Source organism: Xyrauchen texanus, chromosome 14, assembly GCF_025860055.1.
Source record: "Xyrauchen texanus isolate HMW12.3.18 chromosome 14, RBS_HiC_50CHRs, whole genome shotgun sequence".
In the NCBI taxonomy this organism is placed as follows: domain Eukaryota; kingdom Metazoa; phylum Chordata; class Actinopteri; order Cypriniformes; family Catostomidae; genus Xyrauchen; species Xyrauchen texanus.
The window spans coordinates 7,629,605-7,649,081 of record NC_068289.1 but is presented as its reverse complement, the minus strand read 5'-3'; the positions used below and the strand labels follow the sequence as shown (position 1 = coordinate 7,649,081).

The following is a 19,477-nucleotide window of genomic DNA, read 5'->3' as shown; positions in this document are numbered from 1 at the left end:
TTAGCAAAAAAAATCAATCAAAATACTGTCATTGCCTTCCTAGACATAAATGGACCATTTAAATTAGACAAATACAATATATGAAGTATGATTGTGGTACAATTTTAGGGGCAAAAAATAGGACCTTTAACACATTTACTCAATTTGGTATTTGATTTAGACCTGACTGCATAACGAGCTCTGGGTCTTAACATAAATTTTATGTACACTCAGCTCCTTAATGTATGCATGTGTACAAACAAACCCCAAAGATCAGCAAAAGGCTGTGCCAAGTGTGTGACATTCGGCATAATTCAGAGCACGGGTAACCCAACCAAGCAGACATGCCAGCCCTTCATGCTCTGCTAGTCTGCAGACCTGAATACACTGGGTGACATTTATGTTCTTTTATTTTCTGCTTTAATATTGCCTTACCCTCTCCACACTGACATTTTCATGCACTAAGCAGAACAAAGATGTTGACTTGCGAGATCCATTTGATATTTAACCTTTTCATGACTAGGGTTAAATTGCCCTGCAGCGCCCCCTGGAATGAGTTATTTTTGCACGTGACACTGCACAACCGGTAGACGTGGGCAAGTGTATACAAATATTTGTTTTAAAATTTTATTTACATTTTTTGATTTCTTGTCATAAAAAACTAATAAAATACTGCATATAGTAAACATGTGAATAAATGGGTGTGAGAGATCAGCCAAGCTTGGTTCCACTCTCCACTCTCCACTCAACGATCACTCTCACCGGATTACTAATCACACACACCTGTTCACAATCAACAAACTCACCAACTTGCACTATAAAGCACTCACCGAAACCCCAGTTCAAGGTCAAGCCTCCAACAGGAACAAACCCTCACCGTGATCTTCTGAACCCCTGAAACTTCCCGATTGCTGACAAGTAACGTTAAAACTTACCTGAATGCTTCTAACTTCTATGTCCACATTCTGTTGTCTCCAGGACTCCTGTTACATTTCCTATTGCCAGTGCCCGTGTATCCCTCTGATCTGCCAGTGAGTCCATAATAGAAGTTGGCGGCGCGGTAGCACGCAGCGGCCACTCCGGATCCACAATGGTGCTATTTTTTGTTAAAAAAGCCCGACTTTTGCAACACATGGACATCGGAGCAACCGGTGTTCGGGTCTACCATCGCCAGACACTACTGAAATATAAGACTCATACAAAAACCAAGCTGCATGATGACCTGCAGGAGGCGCTACGCGTACTCGGCTTGCTGCGGAGACCAGGCCTCCAGCCCTTGGCGTCGCCTGATGCCGGGGAGAGGACGTCGTAAGCGTGTGCGAAAGCGGAAGCGGAAAGAGGGCGGGGTCCATGCTAGGCTAAAACAAACCCTAGCCGGCCGGCTCTCCCGTCTATCCTGCTCTCAAATGTTTTCTCCCTGGACAATAAACTGGACTATATCCGACTCCAGCAGGCCACGCAGCGTGAGTTTAGAGACTGCTGCGTCTTTGTTTTCACGGAGACGTGGCTCAGCGACAGAGTTCCGGATGCCGCCATTCAGCTAGACGGGCCCGCCGACAGAAATACAGCTCTCTGCGGTAAGACTCGCGGTGGTGGCTTGTGTGTTTACATCAACACGGAATGGTGCAAGAACTCTATGCTAGTCTCTAGTTACTGTTCATCGCTGTTGGAGCTTGTGACTGTTAGATGCAGACCTTTTTATCTACCACGGAATTCACCACTGTTTGCATAACCGAGTTTACATTCCCCAGCGCTAACGCTAAGGAAGCGCTCTGTGAACTGTATGGGGCTATGAGCTGAACTGCAGAACGCTCACCCCGACGGACTGTTTATTGTCGCCGGAGATTTCAACCATGCAAATCTCAAGACAGTGCTCCCTAAATTCCATCAGTATGTGGACTTTGCAACGAGAGGGGCTTAACGCTTGATCTTGTTTACACAAACATCCCAGGCGCTGACGGGCGGAGCCCCGCCTCCACCTCGCTACTCAGACCACATCTCTGTTATGTTAATTCCAGCATACAGACCGGCTCGTCAGACACACAAAACCGCTTCAGAAGCAGGTGAAAACCTGGCCAGCAGGAGCCATCTCTGCTCTTCAGGACTGTTTTGAGTGTACTGACTGGCACATGTTCAGGAGGCTGCAACATATGGCGATTCTACCAACTTGGAGGAATACACAGCATCAGTGACCAGCTACATCAGCAAGTGCATTGATGATGTCACTTTCTCCAAGACCATCACCACAAGCTCCAACCAGAAGCCGTGGATGACTGCGGAGGTGCGCATGCTGCTGAGGTCCCGAGACTCGCCTTCAGAGCAGGCGATAAGGCAGCCCTAAGCACAGCTAGGGCCAAACTGTCACGGGCAATCAGAGAGGCAAAGCCGCGACATGCCCAGAGAATCCACAGTCACTTCCAGGACAGCGGTGACACACGGCGCATGTGGCAGGGCATCCAGGCCATCACCAACTACAGGACAACATCAGTTGCCTGTGACAAAGATGCCTCCCTTCCAGATGCGCTGAACGACTTCTACGCCGATTTGAAGTGCAGAACGACGTGATGGCGAGGAAGTCCACCCTCCTCCCAACGACCAGGTGCTCTGTCTTACCACGGCAGATGTGAGGAAAACTCTACGTAGAGTCAACCCACGGAAGGCTGCTGGACCAGACAACATTCCTGGCAGAGTGCTCAGAGGATGTGCAGACCAGCTAGCAGATGTTCTTACCGACATCTTCAACATCTCTCTGAGCAGCGCCGTTGTTCCAACGTGCTTCAAGGCCACCACCATCATCCCCATGCCAAAGAAGTCTTCAGTGTCCTGCCTCAACGACTACCGTCCCGTCGCGACTTACACCCATCATCATGAAGTGCTTCGAGAGGCTCGCCATGAGGCAGATTAAGACCCAGCTGCCCCCTCACTAGACCCACTGCAGTTTGCGTGATCGCTCAAACCGCTCAACGGACGATGCCATCACCACAACCCTCCATCTGGCCCTCACCCACCTAGACAATAAGGACTCATACGCTCAATGCTGTTCATAGATTTCAGCTCAGCATTCAACACAATCATTCCCCAGCACCTGATTGGAAAGCTGAACCTGCTGGGCCTGGACACCTCCCTCTGCAACTGGATCCTGGACTTCCTGACTGGGAGACCTCAGTCAGTCCGGATCGGGAACAGCATCTCCACCACCACCACACTGAGCACTGGGGCCCCCAGGGCTGTGTGCTCAGTCCACTGCTGTTCACTCTGCTGACTCACGACTGTGCAGCAATGCACAGCTCGAATCACATCATCAAGTTCGCCGATGACACCGACCGTGGTGGGTCTCATCAGCAAGAACAACGAGTCAGCATACAGAGAGGAGGTGCAGCTGCTGACGAACTGGTGTAGAGCCAACAACCTGTCCCTGAATGTCGACAAAACAAAAGAGATGGTTGTTGACTTTAGGAGAGCACAAGGTGAACACACTCCGCTGAACATCGACGGCTCCTCTGTGGAGATCGTCAAGAGCACCAAATTCCTTGGTGTTCACCTGGCAGAGAACCTCACCTGGTCACTGTATCCGCAAAGCAACCAGCATTGTGGACGACCCCACACACCCCTCACACAAACTCTTTACCCTCCTCCCGTCTGGCAAGAGGTACCGAAGCATTCGGGCCCTCACGGCCAGACTGTGTAACAGCTTCTTCCCCCAAACCATCAGACTCCTCAATACTCAGAGACTGGTTTGACACACGTGTCCTGAGTTGCACTTTAATTACTGTCACTTTATAACTGTCTACTACCTCAATAACTGCTATGTGCATAGAACATTATCTCATAGTATGTTATGTTTACATTTTTAGAAACTGTCATCATTTTGCACTACTGAGTACTGGTCGGCGCTGCACTGTGTCTATTGTCCTGTTCATTGTCAGTAATTTGTTGTACTGTCCTGTACTTTTTGCACATGTTTGCACGTGCACTTTATATAGGTATATATAGGTAGTTTATATAGGTATTTTATTTCGTTGTGTAGTCTCATGTCGTCCTCTGTTGGTCCTTTGTTGTTTTTATGTAGCACCATGGTCCTGGAGGAACGTTGTCTCGTTTTGCTGTGTACTGTACTAACTGTATATGGTTGAAACGACAATAAAAACCACTTGACTTGACTTGACTTGATCCCGTTTCCAAGTATCTGCTTCTTAAAAGAGAGGATTTGCATCACTGTCCGGTGATTACTTGATTCCCACATTCCCGAAGTGGTTGTGCTTACCTGTGGCCTGTCCGGCATCGAGTGATCTTCACCGTGTCTGCACTTGAACTGCCAAATTACTCACCCTCACTCTTACCACCTAAAATAAAGCTGTGTTTGGATTCACTTACCTCTGCCTCCGTGTGTATATCCTGACAGAAGGCTTGAACAACACCGTCATGGATCCTACACAGCCCGAAGACGGCACTTCCGCAAACCCCGCTTCTTCTCTGGTGTACGTCGCCAACTCCGTCTCCCGACCAGCGCCCTTCTCAGGTCGGGCGGAGGATTGCAATGATTTCTTGCTGCAATGCTCGCTCGCCCTTGAACAACAACCTCAATTGTATCCTACAAAAGGATCAAAGATCTCCATTATGGACCCAACAGTTCGGCTCTTGGCTCTCAGTCAGGGGAATCAACCCCTGGAGGCTTTTGTCGCGGAATTTTGTGCCCTGGCAGATCAGGTCGACTTCAATGAGGTAGCCCTTAAAGAGATTTTTTGTTATGGGCTAAATGAGCCAACTTCTTATATGCCTGGTGGTCGCTGTTCCCTCAGCCTGGTTCAATATATTGACCTCACCCTACTGTTCACTGGTCCTGCGTTCACCATGGGGGAGGTGGACACCGAACCAGTGTTCCACAACATAGCCAGCAAACAAACCCCCACACCAGTCGATTCCCTTGAGCCTGCATGGTCCACTTCATCTGCCCAGAGGAGAAAGAGAAGACGGGCTTCCGTATCCCAACACACGCCTGCCCCGGTCTGCGAGCCAGAGCCCACGCCTGCCCCGGTCTGCGAGCCAGAGCCTTTGCCAGCCACGGCCAGCGTGCCTGAAACCACGCCGACCAGGAACAGCGTTCCAGCGTCGCCAGTCGCATTAGCACGGAGGAAGAGGAGAAGGGGAAAGGTCTCTGCCCTCCAGCCTCCGCCTGCTGCAACCCTGTGCTCAAAACCCCCCTTGGCTCTGCCCTCAGCGCCCAGCAAACCCAAACCGGTGCATACCACGGTAACCCAGCCAGCGCCGGTAACCTCGACCGTCCCTGAGCCAGTGCCAGTAGCCATGACTGTCCAAGAGCCAGTGCCAGTAGCCATGACCGTCCAGGAGCCAGTGCCAGTAGCCATGACCGTCCAGGAGCCAGTGCCAGTAGCCATGACTGTCCAAGAGCCAGTGCCAGTAGCCATGACCGTCCAAGAGCCAGTGCCAGTAGCCATGACCGTCCAAGAGCCAGTGCCAGTAGCCATGACCGTCCAAGAGCCAGCGCCAGTAGCCATGACCATCCAAGAGCCAGTGCCAGTAGCCATGACCGTCCAAGAGCCAGCGCCTGTAGCCTCGACCGTCCCAGAGCCAACGCCTGTAGCCTCGGCCGTCCCCATAACCATGCTCCCTGTTGGCCGAAAGAGAAAGAGAAAGAAGAGGGCACCTTCTCCCCAGTCTCTACCTGCCTCTGTTCCGCCCTCAGAGTCTTCCACGGCTTTGCCTGCCTCTGCTCCGCCTCCCGAGTCTTCCAGGGCTCCTCCTCCCGAGTCTTCCAGGGCTCCGCCTCCTGAGCTTCCCAGAGCTCCGCCTCCCGAGCTTTCCAGAGCTCCGCCTTCTGAGCCTCCCGAGTCTTCCAGGGCTCCTCCTCCCGAGCTTTCCAGAGCTCCGCCTTCCGAGCCTCCCGAGTCTTCCAGGGCTCCTCCTCCCGAGTCTTCCAGGGCTCCGCCTCCCGAGCCTCACGAGCCACACAGGGCTCAGCCTCCCGAGCACCCAGAGCCTCCTACGGCTCCGCCTCCCGAGCCTCCTACGGCTCTGCTCCCAGAGACTCCAGAGCTTTCTAGAGCTCTGCCTCTCGAGCCTCCCAGGGCTCCGCCCCTCAAGTCTCTCGAGCCTTCCTGGGCTCCGCCTCCCGAGCCTCCTATAGCTCTTCTCCCCGAACCTCTTACGGCTTTGATCCCAGAGACTCTAAAGCCTCATAGGGCGCCACCTTCCTCTGCTCTGCCTCCTGAGCCTCCCACGGCTCTGCCTCCTGAGCCTCCCACGGCTCTGCCTCCTGAGCCTTCCTCGGCTCCGCCTCCTGAGCCTCCCACGGCTCTGCCTCCCGGGCCCCCCGAGCCTTCCTCGACTCCGCCTCCTGGGCCTTCCTCGGCTCCGCCTCCAGAGCCTTCCAGGGCTTCGCCTCTAGAGCCTCCTACGGCGTCACCTTCCTCGGCTTTGCCTCCTGAGCCTCCCATGACTCTGCCTCCTGAGCCTCCCATGGCTCTGCCTCCTGAGCCTCCCACGGCTCTGCCTCCTGAGCCTCCCACGGCTCTGCCTCCTGAGCCTTCCTCGGCTCCGCCTCCTGAGCCTCCCATGGCTCTGCCTCCTGAGCCTCCCGAGCCTCCCTTGGCGCCGCCTCCTCAGTCTCTCAGTGCTCCGCCTGCCGAGTCTTCCACGGCTCCACCTTCCAGGGCTCCGCCTGCCAAGTCTTCCATGGCTCCACCCCCGGAGTCCGCCTTGGCTCTGCCTCCCACGGCTCCGCCCCCAGAAACCCTTCCTCACATGGTTCTGCAAGCTTCCCCAGTAACCATTACTCCTCCCAGGCCTCCTGGCCCAGTTCCTGTCCTGTGGCCTCCTCCCGGGCCTCCTGACCCTGTTCCCGACCTGTGGCGGCCTCCCAGACCTCCTGAAACAGTCCCTGTCCTACAGTCGCCTTCCAGGCCCCCTGACCCAGTCTCTGCCCCATGGCTGCCTCCCAGGCCTCCTGACCCGGTCCCCGTCCTGTGGTCACCTTCCAAGCCCCCTGACCCAGTCCCTGTCCTACAGTCACCTTCCAGGCCCCCTGACCCGGTCTCTGCCCTGTGGCTGCCTCCCGGACCTCAACCCAGTCACCTACCAACTTCGCCTGCCTGCTCAGTACCGCATCCACCCCACGACGTCGGGGTCCAAGGTCCGCTGGCGCGGACTCTGGAGGGGGGGTACTGTGAGAGATCAGCCAAGCTTGGTTCCACTCTCCACTCCCCACTCAACGATCACTCTCACCGGATTACTAATCACACACACCTGTTCACAATCAACAAACTCACCAACTTGCACTATAAAGCACTCACCGAAACCCCAGTTCAAGGTCAAGCCTCCAACAGGAACAAACCCTCACCGTGATCTTCTGAACCCCTGAAACTTCCCGATTGCTGACAAGTAACGTTAAAACTTACCTGAATGCTTCTAACTTCTATGTCCACATTCTGTTGTCTCCAGGACTCCTGTTACATTTCCTATCGCCAGTGCCCGTGTATCCCTCTGATCTGCCAGTGAGTCTTCTGATCCCGTTTCCAAGTATCTGCTTCTTAAAAGAGAGGATTTGCATCACTGTCCGGTGATTACTTGATTCCCACATTCCTGAAGTGGTTGTGCTTACCTGTGGCCTGTCCGGCATCGAGTGATCTTCACCGTGTCTGCACTTGAACTGCCAAATTACTCACCCTCACTCTTACCACCTAAAATAAAGCTGTGTTTGGATTCACTTACCTCTGCCTCCGTGTGTATATCCTGACAATGGGTTTTGTCTGCTGTACTGTATTTGTTTTATTTATTTAGTTTTTATGGCTGTAAAAAACAAATTTAACAAAAAATATCAGCAGTCCGGTTTTCCTATATGCACTATTTGACTTCTCAGACATTGTGTGCGTGTGTGTGTGTGTGTGGGCATGTTTATGTGGTATACGAGGAAATTTTTTTAGGTTACAAACTTTTAATTACAAGGGTATTATGATATAAATGTGGTTTATGAGGACATTTCAAGTTTCCCATAATTCAAATCACTTAAACATACTAAACTATGTAAATACAGAAAGTTTTTAGTGAGTGTTAGGATTTGGTTAGGGGATATAATCTATAGTTCGTACAGTATAAAAATCATTATGTCTATGGAGAGTGCTCATAAGGATAGCCGCACCATCATGCGTGTGTGTGTGTGTGTGTGTGTGTGTGTGTGTGTGCGTGTGTGTGTGACAAGCACTTATGTAAACAGACTTGGCTGCATGCGTAGGATCACGATTGATCAGCATGTTTTCACTGTGAGTATACAACTTTTAAACTGTTATCGTGGTGCTTTTGTGAAAGTTTGTCTGTCTGTTTCAGAAAACAAACATATTATATGCATATTATATATAGGCTGGGCGATATATAAAAAATATTTTTGCGATTATTGCCTTAATAAATATTGCGATATACATTGACAACCCCCCTGCCAAGGGTCGGTGAATTTTTTTCTTTATTGATTTTTTGATAATTTATTGAAACATGAAAAACATTAACAAAAGACATTCTAAATTCAAATTGCACTGTAAACTAAATGAAAAAAGCAATAAAATAACAAAGTAATAAAAATAAATCTTATTTAAACACTTTCCCAAATACCAGCCGTCTCAAACGGCTCCATTTGCCATCACGCAAGCATCCATCAACACAGACGGAAAATAACTAAACGCCCACAGATTAAAAACTAAAGACAATTATAAATGTTAAGACACTAATAATCAAAATAAATAAGTCTAATAAATTCCATTGTGTTCCCAAAATGTTGCTGCAAATGTGTGTTCTTATCAAATTAGTGTTTGTATTGTGTTTTGGTAATAGAGTTAATGCTGCCTAAAGAAAAAAAATAGAACAAAAGTTTAGGTTGAAGATGAACATATCTTGTATTACTTTATGATTTAATGACTTTCGTCTTTGTTTATTTAATACAAAGACATATATTAGACCCTGCAGAGTTGCATTCACAATGCATGCCAACTGAGTGGAAATAACACAAACTAAACTAACAGCATCTCCTGAGATGATATGAGATAATTTGCAGCATTCTCACAGATGACATTTTCTTGCAAACAGTTCGGACGAATGAAAGAAAAAAAGAGTGAAAACTCTTACATACGCTTGTTCCACATGATAGGCTCATGCTGCCCACCTCTGAACAAACGGACGAGGAGCTTGCGGACTAAATTCAACCTTGTCGCATTTTGCGGGTGGCGGGTGCTAGTTTCACACCCTGGCCCCAGATCCATGGTTTTGCCATTTCCCGATATTGTCAGTCATCATCTGTTCACAATCAGCATCATGCCCATGTTTGTAGGACATCATCGATATCCAATTACATCTTATCGCCCAGCAGTATTATATGCCTGAAAAGATTGTTTGAGTTGCTGTTTGTGTGAATGAAACCGCACCTGCACCAGACATAGTAGTAGACATAGTATAATTAGACTGTTTGTTACATAAAATAAACATACTATGTGCTTGAAAATGACTCTTTGAGTAGCTGTTTGTTTGACGAATGACAACTGCTTCTAATGGAAACAAATGGCATTTAATATGTTAAAGTTTAGTCTTGGTTAAAGTGATATAATCCTTTAAAACATTGTATAGGGCAGCAGAACTGAATGAAACTGTTAAAATGCATTATTATAATGTGAACTGCATTAAATAAATGTGATGGCATTTAACTAATCTCATTGATTATAAATTAAATGTATTTAACTGATTAATTCTATGAATTATTCAATATTAATCAATTCAAACATTACACATGTGTACTTTTCTATAGATGACATTTACATGCTGTCAATATGCCAATATTGTACATTTCCGTGTCTATGCAAACATAAGAGAATGTAGATTTTCTAGAACCAAACATTACGTAAGATTACATACGTAATCTTGAGAGTTCTCATGAGATCACATTAGTATATAAAATAAACGTATTCTGTGGTTTTAAAGACAGTATGAGTAACTGTTTGAGATAATATAAATTACAGACACTTGACCAGTGTAGCCTGTGACAGCACAAAAGCCGATTAGAATCTGGCAGCTTGTTATGTAACTGGCTGTTGCAGAAACACATATTTGTGATGCTACTCTTCAGGGCCCAGTTATTAACCATTACATATGTGTGATGGTACAAATAAAAGGGTTAAGCATATGCTGTTTTTTCACACAGTAATTAAACTGTGCCAGTGAAGACAGCGGAGAAATGCACATCCATTACCAGACCCAGTCCATTTGCTAGGTGTGATTAATTTTTTAAGTGTTTTTGTAGTGATGTATTCTCTGTATGGCTTGAAAACTGGTCAAAGTATATCAGCAGGCCCCTGATTAAAATCAAGTCAGATACTAAAGACGGACGACTGCTGCAACCCTCTTCAGGGCTTGTCATTTTCGTATTGCCTCATAGCCACAGAAAGAAAGTGTTCTGCATGAAAAATAAGCTTGAACAAAATTTGTAGCGGCATATGTAAACAGAGTGCCAAATAGTGTATTCATCTTGTGCTATTTCATTGCATTAGAAAGCTTTTTGTTGGTAAGCCTACAGTCGGCTTTATAAAGCAATGGAAATATATCCATACAGATGGCTTTCGCCTCATTATCAAACACAGCAGAATTCCCGCCAAAATACAGAGGAACAAGATAATTAGTCACGCCAGGCTAGGGCCTGGGAAGCAATCTGACAGAGGAATGTATTGATTTAGTAGAGAGGGCGAAGTAAACAGCTGAAGTTAGGGGTTCCTATCAATCTTTTCCTCCAAGTCTATCAGTATATGATGAAGCGCGTGTATGTGCACTCACTCACATACACTCATTCCAACAACTCATTGGACAGCTTGTCAGAGAAAGACAAATGTAAGTGGGAACTAATGTCTCCAAGGACCAAGAAAGGAGTTTACAGCCTTGAAACATTAGGGCCAGGTTTTTTTTTTTTTTTGTGAGTTTCAAGCTATCCCTTGAGCTGTAGACTTTCCTTATGTAGTTGGATTTCTAATTCTGAGGATGATGAGAGGAATAGTAACACAGCAAAAGCCCTCAGAGGGAAACAACGCCTCTGCATTCATAATACAGTGATCAGTCTCAGGTGTGGGTTGTCTTATGGAACACTATTGATGTGTTTAGTGTAAAGAGTGCTGATCTATTTTCTGGAGATTTAAATAGCCCCAATGTGATTGGCTGTTTGCTTGTGTGTGTTTCCTCTGTCCTTGTCTCCTTCACACAAACATAAACACTCACCATAGTCCCTGCATCCCCTAAAAGCAGTAATGGTTTGAGGATAACTATGCTTACAGCTATGTCTCTCACATGCAATTGTGTCTCCGTGCATCAGCAGGCATGCTTTGTGCAGAGTATTTTTATGTATCAGTAGTTCGGCGGTTCAATAATCTGTGGAGACCTGCGACAGCGGAACTGGGCGACTAATTGACGGGCTGTTTGGACAGAGCTGCAGGAATGCGGTCACTTTCACGGTCCCTTAGTCCTGTGTTTCTGTCAGGAAGATGGAAGGAGCGGGGTGAACAAGGAGAGAAGCCAGACATTGAGCCCGCAGGGGGACCTGATGTCACTCACACAGCACTGAGCTTTCGGGCAGCTCTCAGAGAGAGAGACATCCTACCACAAGAGTGAAGAGTGCCAGCTTCTCACTAACACAATGTGAAACACCTGTTACTGCCAAAAGCTCTCACATGTCTTCTACCTCAAGCAGACACAACGCCACTCACTCTACAGAACTTTTGGCTGCTTCTGCATCTACCAAATGCAAATAATCACTATTGTGGAAACTCTGAGCAAATAATATTTTTTTTATATTGTTTCTAAGGCTTTCGGTGCAACAGCTTTTTAATGCTACTTTTAAAGTAATGATATTTTGAGAATAACATTGAAATTATGAGAATAAGTCAGCATTGTGAGATTTAAGTACTAGCCTTATGAAATTTAAGTCATAATATTGTGAGAAAAAAGTTGAAGCCGATGTAGATTCAGATGTAACCTCTGATTTGAAATGTGCCTGAAGCCGAACACCTTATTCAGAAAGGCATGAATAATGATTTCAAAACGAATAACGAATCCTACCACTTAATAGTAAGAAATATTTCTGATTGTCCAAACAGGCACAAGGATAATGCAATATTTTACATAAATATGTATAAAATTACAACGCAATAAGTCTATGAAGCCAATATGAGTAAAGTTTAAACTTTATAAATGAAAATGCACATAGAGTGATTTCAGATGGCCTGTATATGTGCAGTATATTTAGAATCACATTTTAGAATCACAAATTATAATTTGATTATTTATCTCATTTGTTTTTGTGTGTGTGTGTGTGTGGGGGGGGTTCTGTTTAAATGGGTGAAGAGGTAGAGTAATCCATAGTTACAAGAGATATTTAGCTTCATCTCAAAAGAAAAAAGAATTAAATAATAATATCATTAAATAACATATATTTTTTACTACTAATAATAATACTTGTGCTAATAATAACAATAATAATATTAATAATAATCATTTATAATAATGTACAAGGCATATTTGGAAACTATAAATTTCATGTGCTTCTGGTTTTGGTTTAAGCCAAATCCACATCTGATTATATTTGAATATAGATATGATGAAAGATTATTTATATATGTATATTTATATATAAATAACACATTGTGTTACAGTTTCCTTGTTACACATATTACATGTATTGACTATAGTAATAACAGTCAATTATGCATAATTTCATGTAATTAGCCCTAAACCAAACCTTTACCCTAACCCTAAACCTAAAGTAAATACATGTTGTTAATTTGAAATAATCAGTATTTACTTGTGCAATTACACTCTAACAAGGACACTAAAATAAAGTGTAACTGATAATTTTGCCATAGCAACAGATAGAGATGGCTCCCACCATTAATATTCTTGGAGTTGAACTGAATCTACTGTCTCTGCAACCTATTCCTATTGTGATAATCATGCACTTAATCAAAATAATCTTTTTTTTTCTTAAAATATTTCTTATTTATTCACACATTATAATGCCCTGAATCTCCTACTTTTATAAATGTATGTTATTTTATAACCCAGCATTACATTACATTATCCTTAAAACATAACAACTTTTTTATATATATATAAAAACACTGTCATATTTTAGCCAATGGATTGAGAAAGTAGAGACATGACAAGTAATTATAGGGAGAAGAGTTTAGATGGATTCGTGAAGTGACACAAACCATTTTAAAACCCACATGTCTTGAATGAGCACCACATTTCAACATGCCTGAAGCATGTGTACTAATTACTGGGTCACAGCTCTGACCAAAGAGAGAAAGAAGACTTTTGAGGAGAGTATCTAGAGTATCTCTACTGAAAAACTAGCACTGCTGGTCACCAGTATATTTTGTGTTATGGATGCTGGTCTCAGGCATGAGATGCCAGTGTCTCCATCAGGCTATAATCCTGGTCAACCGGATTCAGCAGAAAGACCAAGACCATTTTCTTTGCTTGTGAACAGCATGGCTATGCCGGTCCACCAGCTAGACCATCACCGATCCAGCATTAACCATCATAAACCAGCCTGTACCAGCATGGAAATCCACACTTGTTATATCCACAAGGAAGCATGAGAGATAACAGGAAAATTATGTGGAGAAGAGAAGGTGATGTGATCGGGATATCACACAAGCCAGATTTAAACCCATGTCTCTTGCATGAGCACCGCAGTTTAGTTTGTCTGGAGCATGTGTGCTAACCACTAGGTCACAGCTCTGACCAAAACAAAGAAAGATGGCTTCTGAGGAAAGTATATCCAAAATAAAGCACCAATGCTAAAAACTTACATAGACTCCAACCTCTCATCTAACCCATTGGATTTTTGAAAATTATGAAGTGTGTTGTTTTTTTTAGAGGCATGTCACCATACCCCAGGAGCCATTCGCTCACATATTAAATTATCTATTAAACCTAATTCTCAACACTCCTGTTCCATTCTGACATGACAAATGCTAACTGGAGCCCTATAATAATGTCTGTCCTCACCAGCACCTTATATTAATTTAGGCCAGTGTCACTCGGTTTTCTTTGGAGTATATGCACAAGGGATCTGTCCTGGCTTGAAACTAAATCAGATAATACATCAGAAAACAGAGCAAGCGGGATAACAAACACACACAAAGTGGAAAAAGCTTACTGAACCAAAGACCTTCATGTATGTGCTGGAATTTACATAATGTGACAGCTATTTTTATTAAATTATGTCTAAACATCTTATTATGATATCTATTGTGAGTAATCATCATGAGTCAATAGTTTTTTAATTATACCCCATGTTGAGGGGAACAGGAAGCAAATACTGCTGCAAATCACACACACACACAATCACGCTCACACACACACAAATCACACTCTCCTTAAAAAATAAAGCAGGGTCAATATTATAAAGAACCATTCATTTATAATTAATATATGTTTCACTAACAAATTGCATGAACACTTTTTGAAGAGGTTAAAGATCGATGTGCTGTTTCTAAAATTTTTAAATGGTAACACTTTAAGATAAGGTTCTATTTGTTAAGATTAGTAAATGTATTAGGTATTAGATTTTACCAAACAGTTACTAATCTTGGCTAATGTTAATGCTAAAATTTAATTGTTCATTGTTAGTTTATGTTGGTTCATATTGCATTAACCAATGTTAACATATTCAACTTTTAATAAAACAAATAATATAACAAAATTAATACGTGGTGTAAAAGTATTGTTCTTTGTTAGTTCACGTTAACTAATGTTAACAAATACAAACTTATTGTAAAGTGTCCTATATCTGTTGCAAACTTTCTAGGAAGAGAAAACTATCAGTTACAGTTGCTACAATTTGATTTTAATATAGCCAAATAATTCATTTACTTCTATGAGCAAAAAATGAATTGTCTGTTAACATCTATATAAATCAAAGACTAAAAATTAGTCATTGCCTAGGCAGTGCTTGGCAATTACATTAACCATATTTTCTTAGTTTTGTTAGAAATGAGGCCTAATAGCTTGAATATTGGCTCAGCAATTACTTAGAAATGAATGAATAACAAAGTGAGACATATCCCATTTTACATGTTTCTCTGAATCTTTTGAGTAGAAAACAGTGTGATCCAGACATTCAAATGTACTTCTGTTCTTATCTGATAATTATTATTGTTGCAGTGTTAGCGAATAAATGGCTGAATGAGAGAAGATGACATGTGGGAATGACAAATGAACAGCTGATATTACGAGTGCAATTGCTGAAACCAAGTGCTGGGGCTAAATGCCAGGGATGAGATTGATCGAAAATATAAAATTTTCTCTGCTTATGTAGTCATTAAATAAACACAGCATCTGGAGGAGGCTAGATATGAGCGTGCTGTATGCTATTTTCCCTAAGGCTAGTGATCCAAAAGCACCCAGAGGCCAGCCAGCACAGCTTAGGTCATCCCTCACACTTAATGCTAAAACCATCAGTCGGTTATTCAAGGCTTCTGGGATAGTCAGAGTGATCCTGTTTACTCTTGCATCTAAAATCTCATTGCACTGGAAAGACTATGAGACAGTTCTCGAAATCGGTCTACGTTTCTCTGCCTGGGTTAAGCGGCTCGTGGGATGGAGGAACCGACTCATCATGCTTGGAGACAGCAACATGTCTGTAACTAATCTAACTGGCAGCCTCACAGAAACAGATCACAGGGCTGATGGGAGAGAACAGTGGAACGGGGAACTTTCCAAGCAGATTAATCCATAAAGAAGTCATTTTGCGGATTGCTAGGGGCCCACGCCTATCAGCTCGTCCTGACATGGGACAGCCCATCTCAGGTCTTTGAAACAAATCCTTATTAATGTATGATGGTGATAACTGGTGCCAGGACATACACTCACAGAACACTTTATTAGGAAAACTGTACAACTATTTATTCATGCAATTATATATTCAGCCAATTGTGTGGCAGCAGTGCAATGCATATAATCATGCAGATACGGGTCATGAGCTTCAGTTAATTTTCACATCAACCATCAGAATGGGGGGGGGGGGGGTATATCTTAATGATTTCAACTGTGGCATGATTGTTGTTGCCAGATGGGCTGGTATGAGTATTTATGTAACTGCTGATCTCCTGGGATTTTCATGCACAACAGTCTCTAGAGTTTACTCTAAGATCCAGTGAGCAGCAGTTCTGCGGACGGAGATGCTTTGTTGATAAGACATGTCAACAGAGAATGATCAGACTGGTTCGAGCTGACAGAAAGGCTACGGTAACTCAGATAACCACTCTGTACAATTGTAGTGAGCAGAATAGCATCTCAGAACATGTTGAACCTTGAGGCAGATGGGCAAAAACAGTAGAAGACCATGATGGGCACTTTATTAGGACCATAGTGTTCCTCATAAAGTACTAACTGAGTGTATGTATACAGTAACAGTTTCTTTTTTTTAATTATTTAACTTTTGTATTGTCAACATAAAAACAGTCGGCTAAGCATGCCTTTATCTCTGTTCAAAAGCATGGTATTTTCAAAAAAACGTAGAACAGGGAGTGACACCATAAAGTATGGGTTAAAGAGATTGAGCGAAGGTGGTAGAGGAAGAGAGAAGCTGAGGTAGAGGTTCCAGTGTCAATTCTAATATCTTCTATCATATGAATTTGACTAAAGATGTCTATGTCCAACACATCCTTTAACTGTAAGACTTGACAAATGGTCTTCATTACCAAAGCAATGTCCCTTCATCCAACAGTACACATCGCTTTAATAAATATGGCATGATGGACACATTAAAGATCTTGCAGAATGGAATTGGGCAGCGTAAAGGAATTGTTTTATTCATTTTAACCAATCTAGCTAATGCAAAAGTCATGTATGTCAGACTCTGAATATTTAATTTCAACAGCGACAGGATTGAAATACAACATTGAGGAAACTTTACTCCTGGCACAGGAGGCATAAAAATGGAGAGAGACTGCAGTGCAAGAGAGAGAGAAAGAGTTTGAATGAGTTTCATAAAAGCAATACTGTTGCCGTGCACTCTTTCAGCGGCTGACACTGGTGGCAGTATAAAACAACAGATTTCTTTGAAAAGTAAATATAAAAATGCACCCTGCTCTTCTCCCATGAGGAGAACAACAGAAGCCCCTGCTGCTGTTGGTACATTATGAAAAATCAAGAGCATAGGGAAACAGGACCACTCCTGTGAACACAATGAGAATTGAGAGCCTGGTCTGTGTCCTGTTTACAAAACTATGTCCAAATGAATTGTCACCACAGCAGCATCCAGGGGAAACCCGAGAGGAAAGCATATCAACCCACCTCATTGCAGACAGACCATTCTTCTTCCATGATAAAATGAATTTGTTTGCAACACCTGCAGACCTCTCTATTTCTACTAAAACAGAATATTTTCTCACCATAAGGCAGTTCCTGAAGGCATAGTTCACCAAAAAATGAAAACACTGTCATAATTTACTCTCCTTCATATTGTTCCAAACCTATATGACTTGCTTTCTTCAGTTCAGTCTCAGTCACAATTGACATTCATTGTATGGAGAAAAAATGCAATAAAAGTTAATGGTGTTTGAAGCTAACATTCAGTCTATCATTTTTTCACAGAAAGAAAATAAAGGAAAATGGGTTTGAATCAAGGATGAACAATGCCTTTAGAAACTAGAATATAAACATTCAAATTTGTATTTACATCTATTGTTAATGTTGTTGCTGGTGTTTTAAATATCATGTTCTCTCAACAATTCTTTCAGATAGTGGAAGAACAAAAGTGTTTACAACACATTTTTTTATCTTGCAATTTTCACTAGTCCTCTGCCTCTGAAGTTATCCTTCTGAAGTTAAGAGTGAAGCCATAACAAAGCTCTGGCAAGTTTCAAAGGCTTTCAAAAACTTTCCTCCAACTTACCACGGAGAAGTCTTCAGCTGAGCAGTTCTGCCCACTGAAGTTGCAGCTCTTCAGCATCTCTTCCAGCTGGTGACCTGTGCGGTTGAAGATGTCCTGCATGTCCGGTGCCGGATACTCCAAGTCAGTGGGCTTGTGGCCATCCTTATTTTTGGGGGGCAAGCCGGTCAGATTCGCCAGGTGGTAGATGTCAGCATCGGTAAGAGCAGAAAAGCGGAAACGATTGATGTTGCAGATGGTCACGGCAGGGAACACCATCTCTGGGGAGGCCTCCTCGTTCAGCGCCGTGACATGAGGATGCTCCAGGTAGGAGATGGCACACTTTGCCGCCTGGTACAGAAAGAGTGCCAGGGACACCAGGAACGCCAGAGCCCAAAGTGTCTGTCTGACGCCCAGCCGGCCAGAGACAAAGATATGGTTAATCCCATGGAGCGAGCAGGAATTGGCAAAGCCGGCCAGGTCCTTGGCTGGTGGGCTGCAGTTCTCTTCGATCAGGCTCTCCTTGTCCCCATCCTGGTTGCCTTTCTGTTTCTCATCCTCCTCTGCAAATTTGATTTTGCAAACAAATTCGATCGGCATGTGTGCAGCCAGGTCTGCGTTTGGGATGCTTGGAAAGCAGCTTTCAGCCCCTGTTTCACTCACTCGTTTCTCTGCCTGCACTCTGACGAACAAGATCTCAACTCCAGAAATAAAGGAAGGAAAAAAAGGCAGGCACAGAGAGAGAGAGGGTGTGTGTGTGTGGCTGTTGCTGTCGCGTGTAGTGGAGGTGACTGCCTCTGTCTCAGTTCCAGCTCTGTAGTGCTGCTGCTCCTGGTGCTGGGCTCAGACTGCTCATCTGAGCACTTGTTCAGCGAGTCCTGCTTACCAGCAGTAATACACCTATCAAAAAAATTAAGAAAAAAAAAACATACACAACAACAACCTTCCTCTCTGCTTTATAGCCAAAGATGAAAATGCAGCATTTTGACTCAAGCTAAAAGAGGCTGGGTTATTTTTAATAATATATGAGGAAGCAACACTCTGATTATATCCTCCTCACCGGCACAAGTAGCAACTCAAACACCCCCCGCTCTCCGTTCTCTCGCTTTCTCTCTAAGTCTCCTCTCTCTCACACACACTCTCACGCGTATGTATACACTCGCTCTCTCTCTCTCCCCAGCTCGGCGCTCACTAAATCCACTTGTTTAAGTTGATTTCTTAACACTTGACTACAATACGTTGTCATCAAAGACTACTTCACAGAACGTCCAGGACTTGATGAGAATGGTAGGGGGTCAGTCAGTCCCAGAAGACATCCTAATTGTAACAATAATGAGGAGTATGATTAGTGTACTGTATGTAAACATGTCACAACTCAGAATGATCAATCTGCTTTTCAAGCAAAAACAAAAGACAAGAAAAAAGGGAAATAAATAAATAAAGGTTATTGATCGCACAGAAGCATCTGTCAAAGATTAAGGAAGCCAGTACAATGGTCCTTTTTATCTAGAATTAATGGTAGCATCACCGAGCTACAGCACGAATTTAAATTAGTGGCTGTCTCCTGATCTAGCACGGGAT

At 44.1% G+C, this 19,477-nt stretch overlaps 1 protein-coding gene across 1 annotated transcript in view; it reads right to left on the bottom strand.

Moving 5' to 3' along the window:
- Positions 1-18,946, bottom strand: part of LOC127655046 (acid-sensing ion channel 4-A) — a 162,144-nt gene extending 143,198 nt beyond the window's left edge. Inside the window, exon 1 of the mRNA XM_052142639.1 lies at positions 17,921-18,946. Within this exon, the coding sequence (XP_051998599.1) occupies positions 17,921-18,496 (576 nt within the window). The 5' untranslated portion in view covers positions 18,497-18,946. The remainder of the gene's footprint in view (positions 1-17,920) is intronic.
- Between the last annotated feature and the right edge of the window lie 531 nt (positions 18,947-19,477).